Genomic DNA, 20429 nt, shown 5'->3' with positions numbered 1-20429 from the left:
CAATTACACCAGCTCTGCCAGGATGAATGGGCCAAAATTCACCCAACTTACTGTGGGAAGCTTGTGGACGGCTACCTTAAATGTTTGACCCAAGTTGAACAATTTTAAGGCAATGCTACCAAATACTAATTGAGTGTATGTAAACTTCTGACCCACTGGGAATGTGATGAAAGAAATATAAGCTGAAATAAATCATTCTCTCTATTATTCTGACATTTCACATTCTTAAAGTATTGTGGTGATCCTAACTGACCTAAAATAGGGAATTTTTACTAGGATTAAATGTCAGGAATTGTGAAAAACTGAGTTTAAATGTATTTGGCTAAGGTGTATGGAAACTTCCGACTTCAACTGTAGGGGCAGTGAAATGTGTTGTTTTACAGGGTCAGCCATAGTACTATGGAACTCCTGGAGCAAATTAAGGTTAAGTGACCTGCTCAAGGGCACGTGAACAGATTTTTCATTGTGTCAGCTCAGATATTTGAACCAGCAACCTTTAGGTTACTGACTCTAACCACTACACTACCTGCCATCCTATTTTATATCCATGAGTCATGGCTCTGTCTTGTCCCTCTGCAGCACACATATGGTGAGCAATGGAATAGCAATACAATCACTGTACTGAATAACAATACAGATCGTATCAGTATTGTGATAATATCATATTGTGAAATCCCTGGCAATTCCTAGCAGTAGTTTTCACTCAAATGAAAACAGAATACTTGTATGTCATGCCTATGGGGAGCTTACCTGTCCCTGCATAGAATTTGGTGCAGTTTCCATACTCTATGTCCTCCTGTTTGATATCAAACTGGGGCAGGGCGATCTCCTCCATCTGGACAGGGTCTCCTGACTGCCACATAAACTGCAGGTCATCCGTCGTATAGCCAACTGTAGACACAGAGAGACGGGCACACACACATACACACACACACAAACACATACACACACACGTGAAAGCATCCACAGGCACGCACGCACAAACACAAACATCGTCGTCGTCAACAACAGTTAATAGTGTGTATGAATCTCCATCCTGACATGATTACACTATATCTCAATGTTGTTTGAAGTCCATTTTTATTTTAATAGTAATCACACTCTGCTAATAATACGATTTTCCAGTAGTCATCATTAATTACTTGTAATCCTTCCCTAACAAACATTAAATAAAGACTGATTTACATGTCCTATACATTTGCTAGCGTGATTACATGTATTTTATTTGTTTAGGCAAGTCAGTTAAGAATAAATTCTTATTTACGATGACGGCCTGGGAAGTGGTGAAGGGCAAGGGCAGCGCTAAATAAATAAATAAAACGAGACAGGAAAGAGACAACAGGAAAGACATCACAACACGTAACAGACAGTTCCAACAATGCATAATAAAACAACCTGGACATAAACGAAACCAATTGTTCTGTAACCTAAAAACATAATTTACATGAATTCAGGAACAACTATAGCTCTCTCTCTTTAACAGATACCATATATGGTCATGTGAAACTGAGCCATTATCAGTTACTCACAGCTCTCCAGCTGCATCTTACAGCGTTGCGTATCCATGGGGAACAGGGTCAGGTCCAAAGGACAGGATAGAGTGACAGACAACCTGGTAAAATGCAGAACCCTCAATGATTGTTCGTTGCAATAATTTCATCATTAATGCTATTGATGATTTGTTTCATGTCACGTTGCTCTTCAGCCAATACCACCCTATGCCTGTGGACATAATTAGAAATGATGAATGTTTTTAAAAACCCATCAATTGAGATCTATCTGATTGAGGTTGAATTCATTGTGACCTACTTCAATAAAATGCTTCATTATAGTGAAAAGTAGGCTTAAACTGGTCAAATTGACTGAAAAATATATTAGAAATGTCTGTGTCCTTGAATTTAAGTATGAGCTGTGAGCTAGACGGCTGTAGAAAGAGAATTACAGAGCTGCTGGGGATTCAGACTTTCATCTAAAAACATTTCCTCCCAAATCTGTTCATCAATACCGCAAAGCTATATAATTTAAGAGACAATGGCGACTGCTGAATGATTGAAAAAGATGCTTCCTCGGCTCCGGAAATACATTCTTAATGTGAGCAACACCTGTATTGTGCAGAGTTGCATATGTTATTCCCAGCAGTCCATTTGCACATGAAAGCTTTGGGTTTTGGTTGAGATTTTAGAGGAGTACTATTTTTAGTATTTTGACAGCTTTCCCCATCATGTATAAACAGTACATAGAGTACATCACCACAACAACACAGTAAGCTTGGGGAGTGACTCATAGCTTTTAGCCCCGAGTGACATAAAAATACACATAGGGTATCCAATATGGGATCAGGAGTAAGCAGCTGAGCAGGCGAGCAACCGAGCTTCAGTACTTGGGAGTGTAAGAGGACTAAACATTCTCCTTTCTCTATACTATAGTTCTTACATCAGCTAGTGCCACCTTGTCACACAAGACTAATGCTGAGGCTCCAGATGCAGTAAGTAGAGGGAGAACTGACTGGGGAGATAAACATCGGACAGTATTAGTGGGGGGAAAGTCTTATTAATGTGCTAATATTTGGGCTGGGTGGAGTGGAGTGGGGCATTGTGGGAAAATACAGGCTGTCATAGGTTTTTAGCGTTGTCATCCTGTGGACATTACTCTCACTAATGACATAGAATATTGGCATTCCAGATCAGTAAAAAGGCTCAACAGATGTATCACATCTCCAAATCTCTGATTACTCTAAGTCCCTAAAGCAGCATTAAAGTATTACAGAGAGATTTCTGTTTGCACCGGATACACAAACACAAATGATGTCATGACATGATTCCTGGTGGATGTCGTGTATTAATATAGTACTAAAATATATACAGTATATATTTATCTTGTTCATCTAATCAAATCAAATCAAATGTTATTCGTCACATACACATGGTTAGCAGATGTTAATGCGAGTGTAGCGAAATGCTTGTGCTTCTAGTTCCGACAATGCAGTAATAACCAACAAGTAATCTAGCTAACAATTCCAAAACTACTACCTTATAGACACAAGTGTAAGGGGATAAAGAATATGTACATAAAGATATATGAATGAGTGATGGTACAGAGCGGCATAGGCAAGATACAGTAGATGGTATTGAGTGCAGTATATACATATGAGATGAGTATGTAAACAAAGTGGCATTGTTAAAGTGGCTAGTGATACATGTATTACATAAAGATGCAGTAGATGATATAGAGTACAGTATATACATATGAGATGAATAATGTAGGGTATGTAAACATTATATTAGGTAGCATTGTTTAAAGTGGCTAGTGATATATTTTACATAATTTCCCATCAATTCCCATTATTAAAGTGGCTGGAGTTGAGTCAGTGTGTTGGCAGCAGCCACTCAATGTTAGTGGTGGCTGTTTAACAGTCTGCTGGCCTTGAGATAGAAGCTGTTTTTCAGTCTCTCGGTCCCAGCTTTGATGCACCTGTACTGACCTCGCCTTCTGGATGATAGCGGGGTGAACAGGCAGTGGCTCGGGTGGTTGTTGTCCTTGATGATCTTTATGGCCTTCCTGTGACATCGGGTGGTGTAGGTGTCCTCGAGGGCAGGTAGTTTGCCCCCGGTGATGCGTTGTGCAGACCTCACTACCCTCTGGAGAGCCTTACGGTTGTAGGCGGAGCAGTTGCCGTACCAGGCGGTGATACAGCCCGACAGGATGCTCTCGATTGTGCATCTGTAGAAGTTTGTGAGTGCTTTTGGTGACAAGCCAAATTTCTACAGCCTCCTGAGGTTGAAGAGGCGCTGCTGCGCCTTCTTCACGATGCTGTCTGTGTGGGTGGACCAATTCAGTTTGTCTGTGATGTGTACGCCGAGGAACTTAAAACTTACTACCCTCTCTACTACTGTTCCATCAATGTGGATAGGGGGTGTTCCCTCTGCTGTTTCCTGAAGTCCACAATCATCTCCTTAGTTTTGTTGACGTTGAGTGTGAGGTTATTTTCCTGACACCACACTCCGAGGGCCCTCACCTCCTCCCTGTAGGCCGTCTCGTCGTTGTTGGTAATCAAGCCTACCACTGTTGTGTCGTCCGCAAACTTGATGATTGAGTTGGAGGCGTGCGTGGCCATGCAGTCGTGGGTGAACAGGGAGTACAGGAGAGGGCTCAGAACGCACCCTTGTGGGGCCCCAGTGTTGAGGATCAGCGGGGTGGAAATGTTGTTGCCTACCCTCACCACCTGGGGGCGGCCCATCAGGAAGTCCAGTACCCAGTTGCACAGGGCGGGGTCGAGACCCAGGGTCTCGAGCTTGATGACGAGCTTGGAGGGCACTATGGTGTTAAAAGCCGAGCTGTAGTCGATGAACAGCATTCTCACATAGGTATTCCTCTTGTCCAGATGGGTTAGGGCAGTGTGCAGTGTGGTTGAGATTGCATCGTCTGTGGACCTATTTGGGCGCTAAGCAAATTGGAGTGGGTCTAGGGTGTCAGGTAGGGTGGAGGTGATATGGTCCTTGACTAGTCTCTCAAAGCACTTCATGATGACGGAAGTGAGTGCTACGGGGCGGTAGTCATTTAGCTCAGTTACCTTAGCTTTCGTGGGAACAGGAACAATGGTGGCCCTCTTGAAGCATGTGGGAACAACAGACTGGGATAGGGATTGATTGAATATGTCCGTAAACACACCAGCCAGCTGGTCTGCGCATGCTCTGAGGGCGCGGCTGGGGATGCCGTCTGGGCCTGCAGCCTTGCGAGGGTTGACACGTTTAAATGTTTTCCTCACGTCGGCTGCAGTGAAGGAGAGTCCGCATGTTTTAGTTGCGGGCCGTGTCAGTGGCACTGTATTGTCCTCAAAGCGGGCAAAAAAGTTATTTAGTCTGCCTGGGAGCAAGACATCCTGGTCCGTGATGGGGCTGGTTTTCTTTTTGTAATCCATGATTGACTGTAGACCCTGCCACATACCTCTTGTGTCTGAGCCGTTGAATTGAGATTCTACTTTGTCTCTATACTGACGCTTAGCTTGTTTGATTGCCTTGCGGAGGGAATAGTTACACTGTTTGTATTCGGTCATGTTTCCGGTCACCTTGCCCTGATTAAAAGCAGTGGTTTGGGCTTTCAGTTTCACGCGAATGCTGCCATCAATCCACGGTTTCTGGTTTGGGAATGTTTTAATCGTTGCTATGGGAACGACATCTTCAAAGCACATTCTAATGAACTCGCTCACCGAATCAGCGTATTCGTCAATGTTGTTGTCTGACGCAATACGAAACATATCCCAGTCCATGTGATGGAAGCAGTCTTGGAGTGTGGAATCATATTGGTCGGACCAGCGTTGAACAGACCTCAGCGAGGGAGCTTCTTGTTTTAGTTTCTGTCTGTAGGCAGGGATCAACAAAATGGAGTCGTGGTCAGCTTTTCCGAAAGGAGGGCGGGGCAGGGCCTTATATGCGTCACGGAAGTTAGAATAGCAGTGATCCAAGGTTTTTCCAGCCCTGGTTGCGCAATTGATATGCTGATAAAATTTAGGGAGTCTTGTTTTCAGATTAGCCTTGTTAAAATCCCCAGCTACAATGAATGCAGCCTCCTGTATAGCTGTATAGTCAATGTATCTTCAACAAAGTTTACCAGAGTGAACATTAACATAAAAGTACCATATTTTCAACCAATCAAATAGATAAAAAAAAAAAAATGTTTTTAAATCACCAGCATTTGTCACAAATTATTTTCTGAGGTATATTGTATTCTAGCTGCTGTGGTCTGAGTTCCAAAATCATAAAAAGCTATGTTTAATTTGTTAGTGCATGGCAGTGCCAGTAAATCTAAGAGAATAAAAATGCTTTAGTTTCAAAATAGTGCAGCAATTTCTGTGAGCCATCAGATAACAATGTTAAATCACTCTGAATGAACAATGAAGGTATGGACTTGATTATACGTCATATGAATCTAATTAGGTTGTTAGGACCCAGTTTACTGTAACTGTGAGGAAATGGCAGTCTCCAAAGCTTGCTTAAAGGAGAGCAACCACTCTACAATTTTAAAGACACATGTATGTTCAGATAGCTATACCGTGATAATACACACATTCATTAGACAAAGAAGAATAATTGACCAGACGCCATACAATGATTAGCAATACACATGTTTATCAGGATCTGCTAAAATATATTTTTCAAATCTTAACGGCATCACCTGTATAGGAAAATAAATCAGTAAAAATGTATAACAGTACGCCAACACTCACCTCATGCTGATGAGAACGTCACCGTTGCGGAAGATGAAGAGGAGAATGTTCTCCTGGGTGACGTCATGGAAGTTGGCACTCTTCTCGTTAGCGAAGAACAAATCAGGCTTCCACAGGCATTTGAACATCTTGGGATCAACGGTGAGTGAGTCAGACTTAAAGTCCCGAGGTAGCCTGAGTCTGGGATCATTCCATCGCTGCCTCAGAAAGATGTTCACTCTGTAATCCTGTTATGTTCACAGTCGGGAACACAAAAGCACGACAAAACCATAGTCCTGCAGTTATTGTCACTAATGGAGATGAATCCTTTTGTGAAGGCTCTAGTTTTACAAAATGGAAGCTAAATGTAGGCAAAAAGACAATAGAGAAACACAGTCCCACGGCTATGCTAACCATGGATGAGCCAATGCTAAGGTTTATGCTAATGTCAAGGCTCAAATATCACTAATTGTAGGCACAAAGTAGGCAGACGTGCTCTGATAAATGGTTGACAAGCAAACCTGACTTTATGGAGTTACATGTAATAAAACTGTGTGGTTACTATCAATCATTAGTCAACTGGCACTGTTAACAGGGAATCCAGATGGCTTACAAAATGGCTGACTTCTTCCCACGAACTCTACCCACTAATTACAAACAAACCAGTTTGATCAAAAGTGTCTGAAGTCTTCTTAGGTAGTTTGAAATTAGATAAAAATCTGATTCCTGGCCATGTGACTTGTGTCTGAACAGTCAAATCATATTTATTTGCCCTCAAGTGTTATTTGGCATATCTTGTTGCTTGCTAGCTACTCTTAACAGCTTGACAAGAACATGTGGTAGTTTGACAAGAACACAAACAAATGAGTTAATTTGCTAGAAAGTAAACAGCTACCTAGCTAGCTAGGTGACTCTTGTGGCTAGCCAAAAATGACTTGTTTTGAAAGTTGGATCATCTTATCCTTTGAGGCTTTAAGTGTTCTTACAGTATGATTTTTAAAGTTCAAAGCAACTGGGAGACTTCTCTGGCAGGCATTGTTGTCAGTCACATTAGGTTGCTACATAACTTCTGAGTGAGAGGAAGCAGGACACCACCACCAATCAGCCTACAACACTGCGCACAAACCCGTCATTGCTGTGACAACTAGTGTAGCCATGACAGCAAAGAACTGCAGTCTGAACACACACAAATCTGATTTGGTCACTTCTAACTTGCTGTTTGGACAGTCAGTATCCCAAAATGGATTTGAAAAACAAAACTGATTTGTGTATTTAGACCTGCAGTGTAAACAAGGCTTAGGTTCTGCAGATACGCAGAGAAAGTCTGATTGTATTTTGATTAAAATCAATCAAGGAAATATTGATATTAAAGGAACTGTTTAAGGGTGTTGCAAAGGTTCAAGGGGTTACACGGAATTATGCAAACGCCTTATTAAGAGCTTTATTAAGAGCTTAGACCATGTTGTTTAAGAGAACATGTCACTCAGTGACGTTTTATGTACCATTGAGTTCTGGTGTACTTCAAAATTCTGTTGGAGAGCAGGTGCAGGGGGGGGGGATATTAGTTAATTTCGTGAAGACGAATGACCTGTCAAATAATCCCCAAACACACCAACTGTGTGTGTGTGCACGTGGTGTTGCCTTGTTAAAATTGTGATTAGTTTAATGACAATGACCATCTTCATTCATAATATAAATTCAGAAACAAAATGTCCAATAGTTGTTCCGCTGCACCACTGTATCATGGCCTTAACAACTGACCATAACGTTTAACAGGCCTATCTTTGACTGTACCCTGACAGAAACTCAACCAACCTCTGTTGCGTTCCAAATTTCACACCGTGATTTTTGTAAATATCAAAAGATTAAATGTATTCTCTGCGGCCGCGTATCAACCACCCATCTGCCGCTGTGAATTTGGCAAAGATTTAACACATCCACCAAGTGTCATGAAAGAGGGAAGCTCAAGACGGAGAGGCCTTATGAAACATGGTGGGGATTTATTGCCCGCTGCAACATCATATTAGTCATTCTCTCCAGGCGACTGTGCCTCACAAAGTGAAAATGGATGTGTTAACTAAGGTGGGCGTGCAGCGGATTGGAGCATTTAGCTGAGGTGTAAATGACAGAACAGTATTTCAAAAGATCAGAAGCCCCGTCGAGTGATAAATGGAGAACTTAGAGGTAACCAGCTCTCTCTTCATCTCTCTCTCTTTCTTTGTCTTTCACCCCTTCTCACTTAAACTATCTCTTGTTCATGCTGGGATATAGCTAAGTGGAAAATGGGAAAGATGAGCGCCTGCGTGTCTCACCGCTAACTCTTGGGTTTTGACTGTTATCGTTTTCCTGTGACGCATATCATCACCTTAATCGTCCCCGGTGTGAAATTCCCCACTGTTGGCATTAAGTGCACCGGTAGACCGCAGACACACGCCACTGATCTCTGGCCAAGGGAAATATTTTAAGTGGATACCCAAGACATTCCAGGATACAGGATATAAGCTTTGTTATGGGTGTCACTCCCCATGAAGTGCAAAGACATTGGAACAGGAGTTGACTCTGGAGAAGACATACACACCTGCCTCAGCAAAACAGAGCTGACTTAAAGCTCCGAGGCCCCAAGTGATACATAGCTGGATAACAACACCCATGGGTTAACAGACACTGGCTGTCTGTCTGTCTCCATCTACCCACCGACATACTTGCCATTCCTGTATCCACAGTATCTACAGTGCAGCAGGTCTATTTGCATTCCAAATCCATCTACAGTAACACTCTCTCGCAAATCCATTAGCCTGCATAGGGCCTGAGTCGCTAACTGAACAGATTGTTAACTATTCTACTCCTCCCATATGTGGAATGAAAAGACAACATTAGGTAGCTTATAAGGAATTTTAAACAGCGTTCTCTTTAATGTCTCTCAAAGTGAGTCAGGGTCAAATCATCTCGTCCTGAGTTGAATCTACATTCATTAGCATTCGGAAACACAGTTCTTTCAGCAATGAAGCCATCAGATAAATGAGGCATGAAAGCATTTGTCTTAATAATGATTCACCGTTAAATCATCTGACGCACTGTAGTCTGCATACAATACATCTTCCCCAATCCCCTATGCTTATTAATAATGTACGATTATATAGTGATTGATAAAATTATATGTTGATCAGATGTAATTGAGCCATGGAGGGCCTGAGTAGGTTAAAGATGCACCTAGATGATGACCTAAGGTCAGTTGTTTTACCTTCCATGGTTAAGGTCAGGAATTGGGGAGGGTAAACAGGGAACTTCTATCACACAGTGAGGAAGTCTTACCATAGTGGTCTCCTGGATTGACCCAAAGCTGTTTATAAATATGTTCACTTTGTCCTCCACAGGAATGCCTAAAAAAACAAAACAAGGTTAGAACAGCAGCAGCTGAAAACAGGCAGCATGAGGACCTCTCATTCACAATCTTACTGAACTGAACAGGCTTAACCTACGTTTCAATACAATCTTAGCTAGCATCTCATATTCGTAAGCTTCATGAGGAAAGTCTACTTGATGTAAACGTTACAATTCAAAATGCATTTCAGAATATCAGCCTATAGCTGTAACTATACCCAACGAAGTTGAAATTCAGAAAACACAGTAAACAATCTCCCGTCACACAAAACGGCAAAGGGATGCCCGAGAAACAGCTTCATATCTAATTTCTGAGATTAGAGCGCTGACTTTAATGGATGTCAAGATCTAGCTTTCGTCTGGCCTTGATATGAACACCAGATGTGGGCCCAGTGGGAAGAATAACCAGGCAGTCATAGTGGGAATTCACATGGCACAAACCACATCAAACAGTCGAAGTCTGGGAGATGCATACAGAGCCAAGGCCAGGGAATGAGGATGGGTCTGCGATGGTCTAAAGAAGACCACCCTGGACCCATTACATCATTAGCTGGGGTTTCAATTGGGGCACAAAACATCTTAAAAGCCTGGGAGTGTTGGTTATTTTGACAAGGTGTTGAGTTCAATCAAATTGTGAATTACTGTAAAGATCTTCTCCAATAACTGCCTTTAACGTAGCTTCCTCAACATGGAAACTTGGATGATAGAGTAAAAAAAAGAAAGAGAGAGGGAGATGGAGAAAGAGTAAGAGAGAGAGGAAGGGAGGGAGAGAGAGAGTGAAAGAAAGAGGGAAATAAAGAAAGAAAGAGGGAGGGAGAGAAAGAGAGAGAGAGAAAGAAAGAGAGAGAGGGGGAGAGGGCAAGTGAGAGAGAGAGAGAGAGAGAGAGGGCAAGTGAGAGCGAGACCTCCTGCCAAATGTATGACCTTATTAGAGATACATATTTCCGACTCACAAAGAATTCGAAAACACATCCAATTTTGATAAAATTTCATATCTATTGGGTGAAATAACACAGCAGCAAGATTTGTGACCTGTTGCCACAAGAAAAGGGCAACCAGTGAAGAACAAACACCATTGTAAATACAACCCATATTTATGTTTATGTTTATTTATTTTCCCATTTTTACCTTAACTATTTGCACATCGTTGCAACACTGTATATAGACATAATATGACATTTGAAATGTCTTTATTATTTTGGAACTTGTGTGAGTGTAATATTTACTGTTCACTTTTGATGGTTTATTTCACTTTTGTTTATCCATTTCACTTGCTTTGACTATGTAAACATATGTTTCCAATGCCAATAAAGCCCCTTGAATTGAATTGAGAGAAAGAGAGTGAAAGAGAGAGAGAGAGAGAGAGAGAGAGAGAGAGAGAGAGAGAGAGAGAGAAAGCAGGCTAACCTTTGAAGTTGGGCCTGATTCGAGGATCATACGTGATCAGTAATCTGTTCAAGATGTTACTGGTTGAATTCTCAGGGACCCGTGCCAGATCCTCAGGTGTCAGCTGTCTGCAAAGAAGAAAGAAAAAAGGAGGGAACTCTAAACCACATTACGTAGCAGGTCAAATTCTCCTGGATTAACTGTGCAGACGGAAGTATATCTTTGTGTTTCCATAACCTGAGAACTACCAGTTGGTGATTCAAGTAACTTCGGTAATAGGACCTCCCCAGCAAACGATGCTTGGGGTCTCAGAGCATTCCTGGAATGTCTGCAAAATTAGAGTTAAATGTTCACAAGATTATGGGAAGTGTTCTTGGTTCTCATAGCAGAGTGAAAAATAAAAGAAATTCCTCAAGAATTCAAGGAATCAGTAGTTTATGGCTCTATAGGTTGCTTTAATGTCAGCAGCTACTGTAAAACATCCACAATGTTGCTGAATATCACATTTGCATAATGTTTCCTGCAACCCTAGCATGACATTCTTGGAATGTAGTGTGAAAATCATTAGCATTTCTGTCAACAAGCAAAGGTTCTTAGTGTATTTGTGAAAGATTCACATCAGTTGTGACCTTAGAAGAATTTTCAACATTCAAGGAACATCTTCTGCTTTCTGAAACTGTTTTGCTGAAATAACATTGACCTGAGGAGAGATGGATGGAGGGAGCAGGACTTGGCAGAGGAAAGAGGGAAAATCCACTCCACGTGGGTGGCAACTGAACTCTGCCAAGGAATTCAACTTGAAAAGCACATTACATATGATTATGTAAACCTCATCAGGCACTGAGGATGAGTAAAAGTGCTCGGCTGGAATTTGTGTGTGCACGTTTGCAGTTCCCTTGATCAAGGTGTATCCCCTCTGCTCCACCATAAATTCCCCACCAACAAAACATTGTTTTCTCTCCAGTTTAGACATTCACTGTGAATATTGAAATGAAATTGAACATTTCCCTTCAATTTCAATAATTGTTATGTTTGATCCCTTTTAGGATTTAGTACAGTAAGACATCAAACATTGCATGACAAATTAGGCTTTGAAGCTAAAACAGGGATAGGGATGACAAATTCTTTTTTTGGAGAGACGATACTTCTGGCCAGCTGTCCTGATTTATAATGTATCCAAACATCTGTCTCTTCTTGGATTGCATTTTCAAACACTAAGCATTTGAAAATGGTCAGAGTAACTGATGGTATTTTTGAGTTTGAGCAATTTAGGCAATGCGGCAGGGAATCTCGTGAGGTGGGGTGAAATTCTGCACTTACGAAGGACAGTAGACTTGCTTCCCCTTCTTCCCTTTCTTTGTCCCTTTTTCTTTAGTAGATCCTCCCTCTATCCAGACCAAGAAGGCGAGGAGAAGGATGGCCAGCTTCTTGACGCCCATCTTGGTCAACCCCTGAGCCTGAAAATAGAGAAAGAAAATTTGAAAAATAGATCTCTTCATGTCTTCAACTCACTCATGCTTAATGTGTCGACATTCACACGCTCTTTCCAAATGTTGTCTTTTAGCCATCCAATAAAACTTGAAGTTGATTTGCACATATGGAGCAAGGCTACCCCATTTGTAAGTTACATAAGACTGAAGCCCAGTCTCCTAACCCATATGAATACAGTTGTCACACATTTGCATGCTCTAGTTTAAATCCCTTCCTGTAAATAAAGACTGTAGATCTATCACATCTATTGTTCTGTCAACAGATTGGTACTCCATGGATATGACTCGGATGAGATTCTGTCACCAATATAATCTGATTTGATTCATAACTTTGAACGTTCTGTGTACTTTTAATCTTGTGTCTCAGTTGGTTGGAGAAGTACATACACATACTGTACACTGAAAATGTATTAATACACTGAGGGTACAAACATCACCTGCTCTTCCCACGACATAGACTGACCAGGTGATGTCATTTGTTAAATTCACTTCAATCAGTGTAGATGAAGGGGAGGAGACAGGTTAAAGAAGGATTGTCAAGCCTTGAGACAAATGACACATAGATTGTTCATGTGTGCCATTCAGAGGGTGAATGGTCAAGACAAAATATTGAAGTGCCGTTGAACTGGGTATGGTAGTAGGTTCCAGGTGCACCGTTTTGAGTGTGTCAAGACTGGTTCCCTACACAAAAGACATCTAGCCAACTTGACACAACTGTGGGAAGCATCGGCCCAGCATCCCTGTGGATCACTTTCGACAGTCCATGCCCTGAACAAATGTTTTTTTACCTTTATTTAACTAGGCAAGTCAGTTAAGAAAAAAATCTTCTTTTCAATGACGGCCTAGGAAGAGTGGGTTAACTGCCTGTTCAGGGGAAGAACGACAGATGTATACCTTCTCAGCTCAGGGGTTTGAACTTGCTAGTCCAACGCTCTAACCACTAGGCTACCCTGCCGCCCCAAAATGAGGCTGTTCTGAGGGCAAAGAGGGTGGGGGAATGCAACTCAATATTAGGATGGTGTTCTTAATGTTTTGTACACTCAGTGTGTAAGAGTTATTGTGTCATTTCATGCAAGAGTGTCTGTTAAATAACCTAATCACAGCATTCTTAAAGTATAATGTCTTCCTCTTGCTGAAATGGTTGTTTTGAGAGTTTCATAAATTGAATATAATACAGCAATTTTACTAAATTCAAAGCACTTGTTAAGTGTCTAAAGTACTCTACAATTGCATTGATTGATTGATGCCACCTACACAATGTATACATTTATTCCATGAAAACATTACGACCCAGTCTTCCTAGACTAGTTCATTTGCCAGAAGGGAGCTCTGGCATTTCATTGTCTAGACACTGCCGCTGCACAAGGAATTCCCTGTCTGCTACTCCCACATTGATCATCATCAGCAGTAGCAGAACTGTGCCACACTTTGGTTCACTCTGTACCTCAGCACTAAAACCTATCCTAGCTTATACAGATGTAGGATCTTAATTTGATCACCCTTTAGTTGCACAGCAGGAAATGCAAACTTGTGGTGTATTTTAGTTTTAAAAAGGCTTCAGGCCTCCCGGGTGGTGCAGTGGTTAAGGGCGCTGTACTGCAGCGCCAGCTGTGCCACCAGAGACTCTGGGTTCGCGCCCAGGCTCTGTCGTAACCGGCCGTGACCTCGAGGTCCGTAGGGCGGCGCACAATTGGCCTAGCGTTGTCCGGGTTAGGGAGGAGTTGGCCAGTAGGGATATCCTTGTCTCATCGCGCACCAGTGACTCCTCTGGCGGGCCGGGCGCAGTGCGCGCTAACCAAGGTTGCCAGGTGCACAGTGTTTCCTCCGACACATTGGTGCGGCTGGCTTCCGGGTTGGATGTGCGCTGTGTTAAGAAGCAGTGTGGCTTGGTTGGATTGTGTATCGGAGGACGCATGACTTTCAAACTTTGTCTCTCCTGAGCGATGAGTAGCGATGAGACAAGATAGTAGCTACTAAAAAAACAATTGGATACCATGAAAACTGGGTAAAATTTAAATAAAAAATAAAAAGGCTTCTAAACTTTTTTATTTCCACTTTGAAATGTAAAATCTGATTTGCCCCAATGAAAGATGTATTAACCCAATGAAAAATGTCCATTAATTACAATCCACATAATAATTCACATTTGGTGTTATTTTCCCGCTGTAGAAAACTGGCTCAAATTAAGATCCTACATCTGTATTTCACACATGATTATTGATTCCACACAGCTGAAGTGTTGGTGGTTTATTTGACATGACACCTATCCCCTCATGTACTTTTGTGTGTACGACCCAGAATTCCATTGACCTAGAATTACTCCTAATCATTATCTTCCAGGGAAATATAACCTTAATTAGTTGTTATTTGTATTTTTCTCTCTCTCTAAAGTGATTTACAGTCAAGTTCACAGAGCTGTGCAAAGTTGTGCTATGGCTAAGTTGTGCTATTGCTGGTATGCCCTGCATATTTCATAAGCTTTTAGTCACTTTGCATTGGCGTGGTCCCTGTTTCCTAAATATAGTTTGTTCGAGTATTTTCCCATTTCACTGAGTGAGGACAGAGGAGCTCTCCTATTATAATGTAAATAATATATATTTTATTTAACTTTTATTTCAAATGAAATGTAAAAAATGCAACCAGAGAGACACATTGAGACCAGCACACAAATAATTATATACAAAATACACATACAATATACACATTGCCATTATAGTCAAATAAAACAAACACATTAATCACTATAAAAATCCTTAACCAATATCTTAAATTGACCCCGGGACACCAAATTATCTAAATGAGGTGCCAACTGGAGTCTATTCCACACAAAGTGTCTGATTTGAAAAGGCAGATCTCCTGAACTCTGTGGTTACCATGGGAGTCAAGCATGTTGGAAGCTTGCGGAGTAGGGATTTAGAAACAAAAAGAGAGAAATGAAGTGATCTACTTGCCTTTAAAGAGGTCCAGTCAACTTTTTGGTAAAGGATGCAGAGAAGAATAGTAACTGCCAGATCTAATAAAACGAAGGGTGCTGTGATAAACAGAATCAAGGGATTTTAGAGTAGAGTCAGTTGCACTTCGGTCAAGAACAGGTAGAAAAGTTGATTGAGAAAACATTGCAAATAACCTATAAAATCCCTGTTTCAAGAGAGTTCGCCACTATGTCACTCCATTCTTACTGATCCATTCTTAGCGTAAGAACCTTGTGTTGTTTATACAGTGCATTCGGAGAGTATTCAGACCCCTTGACTTTTTCCACAATTTGTTACATTACTGCCTTATATATATAAAAAATAAACAAATATCACATTAACATAGGTATTCAGACCCTTTACTCAGTACTTTGTTGAAGCACCTTTGGCAGCGAATACAGCCTCAGCTGTTCTTGGGTATGACGCTACAAGCTTGGCACACCTGTATTTGTGGAGTTTCTCCCATTCTTCTCTGCAGACCCTCTCAAGCTCTGTAAGGTTGGATTGGGAATGTCACAGTACAGCTATTTTCAGATCTCTCCAGAGATGTTCGATCGGGTTCAAGTCCGGGCTCTGGCTGGGCCACTCAAGGAGACTTGACCTGAATAGACTTGTCCCGAAGCCAATCCTCCATTGTCTTGGCTGTGTGCTTAGGGTCGTTGTCCTGTTGGAAGGTGAACCTTCTCCCCAGTCTGAGGTCCTGAGTGCTCTGGAGCATGTTTTCATCAAGGATCTCTCTGTACTTTGCTTCGTTCATCTTTCCCTCGATCCTGACAAGTCTCCCAGTCCCTGTCGCTAAAAAACATCCCCACAACATAATGCTGCCACCACCATGCTTCACCTTAGGGATGGTGCCAGGTTTCTTCCAGACGTGACGCTTGACATTCAGGCCAAATAATTCCAACCTGATTTCAACAGACCAGAGAATCTTGTTTCTCACTCTACCATAAATGCCTAATTGGTGGAGTGCTGCAGAGAGGGTTGTCCTTCTGGAAGGTTCTCCCATCTCCACAGAAGAACTCCAGTTTGGCTGGGCGGCAAGGTCTAGGAAGAGTCTTAGTGGTTCCAAACTTCTTCCATTTAAGAATGATGGAGGCCATTGTGTTCTTGGGGACATTCAATGCTGCAGACATTTTTTGGTACCCTTCCCCAGATCTGTGCCTACGGACAATTCCTTCGACCTCATGGCTAGGTCTTTGCTCTGACATGCACTGTCAACTGTTGGACATTATATAGACAGGTGTGTGCCTTTCCAAATCATTTCCAATAAATGTAATTTACAACAGGTGGACTAAAATCAAGTTGTAGAAACATCTCAAGGGTGATCAATGGAAACAGGATGCACCTGAGCTTAATTTCGAGTCTCATAGCAAAGTGTCTGAATAGTTATGTAAATAAGGTATTTGTGTTTTTATTTTTAATACACTTACAAACAGTTCTAAAAACCTGTTTTCGCTTTGTCATTATGGGGTATTGTGTGGAAAAATCATTTAATCAATTTTAGAATAAGGCTCTAACGTAACAAACTGTGGAAAAAGTCAAGGGGTCTGAAGACATTCCAAATGCTCTGTATGTAGAGTTAAATTCAAATGTAAAGTCAGTGACACAAGCTCCCACATAGAATGACTATTGGTATCATCAGGTCAATAGGAATTATGTTCACCAAACACAATCTTCTCCATTAGTGCTTTAATTGCACTATTGGATTTGTGACCTTGGAGGCATATTAAACGGCTGTTATTGCCTGTGAAAGATTACATACAGTATGCACAATGTAGCAAAAACACTGCTATTATTGAAATGCACAGAAATGCCCATTTAATTTGGCTACCCAGGCACTGCAACAAAACAAATCCATTCCACATTTGATAGTCTGCTGAAAAATAAAAAGTATGATATTGATAGTATAGAATAGATACGAATGAATTATTTTTTTTTAAACTGCTTTGCATGACATTATTCAACTTTCCCTCATTTTCATCTTTGTGTCTTATCGAGACTTTTACTGTGCACCTCCATATTTAAGTCATGCAAACAAGCGATACAATTCCTTCTAATAGCCTAACAATTTCAACAATCACATTTCAACAATCACTACCTGTGGCTGCCTGCACCTCGCATCAGGTCCAATAACAACAAGAGAAGACGCTGCCACTTGCCCAAAGCTTGAGCACCACTTACAAAAGATGGAGAAAATTATACATAGCGAAGCGACCACCACGATATGAGGTGATAAGGGGAATGGAGGGAAATGTCATTTAACTACGAACGAAAACATACTTCGGGGTCATGCATTTCACATTGCCTACATTGAAGTGAACATAGGCTACAACGACGTTTTGTTTAAAAATACAAGCATTTCACTTACCATTTTGTTTTCTTTAATAGTTGATTCGTTACTAGACAGGTGAAAGCTGACAGTGTAAAAGGTCGTTAGTCTTCCTTGACTATACGCAGTCGATATTCTTCATTCTGGTCTCCCTCGTCCGTCATTCATTCGAAGTAGCAGTTGTTGATTTTTACCTCTAATTTACATTTCGAGTATATGCCTATTTTTCTCTACGCGCGGTCAGATTTGTATTTGTATTGAATGTATATGGTTGATGCCCTTTTGTGATGGCCAAGATGGAGGATTGCGTGTGCACCTGTCATGCAACATGCGCAGAAGCGGGATGCACACAATACATCATTGCCTCAGCACCACGGGCAGCCGCTTTCTGCCCCCAACTATACATGTAAGCCCATTACGTTTGGGCAATAATATATATTCATGTGAAGCGTACAAACTTCCTATTATTTATTATGTCATATTCTTGAGCAACGTTTAGCGCCAACTGAAGAGTCGGTCAGGCGCTAATGAAGATTGCACATGACACCATAGGCTATTTAGCAAATAAAATGACAGCATCTAATTAATTATGTCTTGTTGGATTGTAGATACATACATGTTAGTGAATGTAGGTCAATTATATATTTTAATCTTGTGTTGGGGTGTTAAAACGTTAATTGATTATTGAATGCCTATCAAGGTCAGAAAGGCTATTCTCTTGTTGGGTTGATCAACAAAATCCAACAATGACTGAATAAAGTAGGCTAGTCAGTAACATTTATTGTGTAATTTTTTTGTCAACACGAAGCCTATCCATAACTCAACATAACATCCATAACACAACATAACATCTATAACATAACATACATAACAAAACATAACATCAATAACACGACACAATATCTATAACACAACATAACATCTATAACACAACAAAACATCTATAACACAACACAATATATATAACACAACATAACATCCATAACACAGCATAACACCTATAACACAACATAACATCCATAACACAACATAACACCTATAACACAACACACTTTAACATCTATAACTCAACATAACATCCATAACACAATGTAACATCTATAACACAACAACATCCTTAACACAACATAACATTTATAATTCAACATAACATACATAACACAACATAACATCTATAACATGGCACAATATCTATAACAAAACATAACATCAATAACACGACACAATATCTATAACACAACATAACATCTATAACACAACAAAACATCTATAACACAACACAATATATATAACACAACATAACATCCATAACACAGCATAACACCTATAACACAACATAACATCCATAACACAACATAACACCTATAACACAACACACTTTAACATCTATAACTCAACATAACATCCATAACACAATGTAACATCTATAACACAACAACATCCTTAACACAACATAACATTTATAATTCAACATAACATACATAACACAACATAACATCTATAACATGGCACAATATCTATAACACAACATAACATCTATAACACAATATCTATAACACAACATAACATCCATAACACAACATAACACCTATAATACAACATAACATCCATAACATAACATAACATCCATAACACAACATAACACCTATAACACAACACACTGTAACATCTATAACTCAACATAACATCTATAACACAACAACATCCTTAATATAACACAACACAATATCTACAACACAACATCTATAACACAACATGACATCTATAATTCAACATAACATACATAACACAACATCTATAACACAACACAATATCTATAACACAACATAACATCTAGAACACAATACAGCATCTATAACACAACATAACATCTAGAACACAACACAACAGCTATAACACAACACAACATCTAGAACACAATACAGCATCTATAACACAACATCACATCTATAACACAACATAACATCTAGAACACAACACAACAGCTATAACACAACATAACATCTAGAATACAACACAACATCTATAACACAACATAACATCTAGAACACAACACAACATCTTTAACACAACATAACATCTAGAACACAACACAACATCTATAACACAACATATAGTCTATAACACAACATCTATAACTTAAAACATACATGGCAAGTATTATCTATTTAATATCTCTTAATCTCTGTCATTTCTATATCCATGTCTCTACACTAAATAATGATCCACTGATATAAGCAACTACACTGAACAAAAATACAAACCCAACATGATTCAATTTCAAAGATTTTACTGAGTTACAGGCTATATAAGGAAATCAGTCAATTTAAATGAATTCCCTAATCTATGGATTTCACATTACTGGGAATACAGATATGCATCTTTTGGTTAGATACCTTAAAAAAAGGTAGGGGCATGGATCAGAAAACCAGTCAGTATCTGGTGTGACCCCCCTTTTGCCTCATGCAGCACAACACATCTCCTTCACATATAGTTGATCATGCTGTTGATTTTGGCCTGTGGAATGTTGTCCCACTCCTCTTCAATGGCAGTGTGAAGTTGTTGGATATTGGCTGGAACTGGAACACGCTGTTGTACCTGTCGATCCAGAGCATCCCAAACCTGCTCAATGGGTGACATGTCTGAGGAGTCTGCAGGCCATGGAAGAA

At 40.4% G+C, this 20429-nt stretch overlaps 1 protein-coding gene across 3 annotated transcripts in view; it reads right to left on the bottom strand.

Annotated features, from left to right (window-relative positions):
• The window catches only part of glrbb (glycine receptor, beta b), a 29775-nt gene extending 11656 nt beyond the window's left edge, over window positions 1–18119 (bottom strand). The window contains exons 1-8 of one of the 3 annotated variants that reach the window (XM_024383125.2): window positions 17800–18116; window positions 15411–15490; window positions 12290–12426; window positions 10991–11097; window positions 9515–9582; window positions 6224–6450; window positions 1530–1612; window positions 751–891 (exon numbers count right to left, since the gene is read on the bottom strand). In XM_024383125.2, coding sequence (XP_024238893.1) covers window positions 751–891; window positions 1530–1612; window positions 6224–6450; window positions 9515–9582; window positions 10991–11097; window positions 12290–12408 — 745 coding nt within the window. In that variant the 5' untranslated portion in view covers window positions 12409–12426; window positions 15411–15490; window positions 17800–18116. Of the gene's footprint in view, window positions 1–750; window positions 892–1529; window positions 1613–6223; window positions 6451–9514; window positions 9583–10990; window positions 11098–12289; window positions 12427–15410; window positions 15491–17799 lie in introns of all 3 variants that reach the window. The other 2 variants (XM_024383126.2, XM_024383124.2) reach the window with 2 other exon arrangements.
• Between the last annotated feature and the right edge of the window lie 2310 nt (window positions 18120–20429).

Source organism: Oncorhynchus tshawytscha, linkage group LG21 (genome assembly GCF_018296145.1).
Source record: "Oncorhynchus tshawytscha isolate Ot180627B linkage group LG21, Otsh_v2.0, whole genome shotgun sequence".
In the NCBI taxonomy this organism is placed as follows: domain Eukaryota; kingdom Metazoa; phylum Chordata; class Actinopteri; order Salmoniformes; family Salmonidae; genus Oncorhynchus; species Oncorhynchus tshawytscha.
This window is presented reverse-complemented; position numbering and strand designations above follow the sequence as displayed.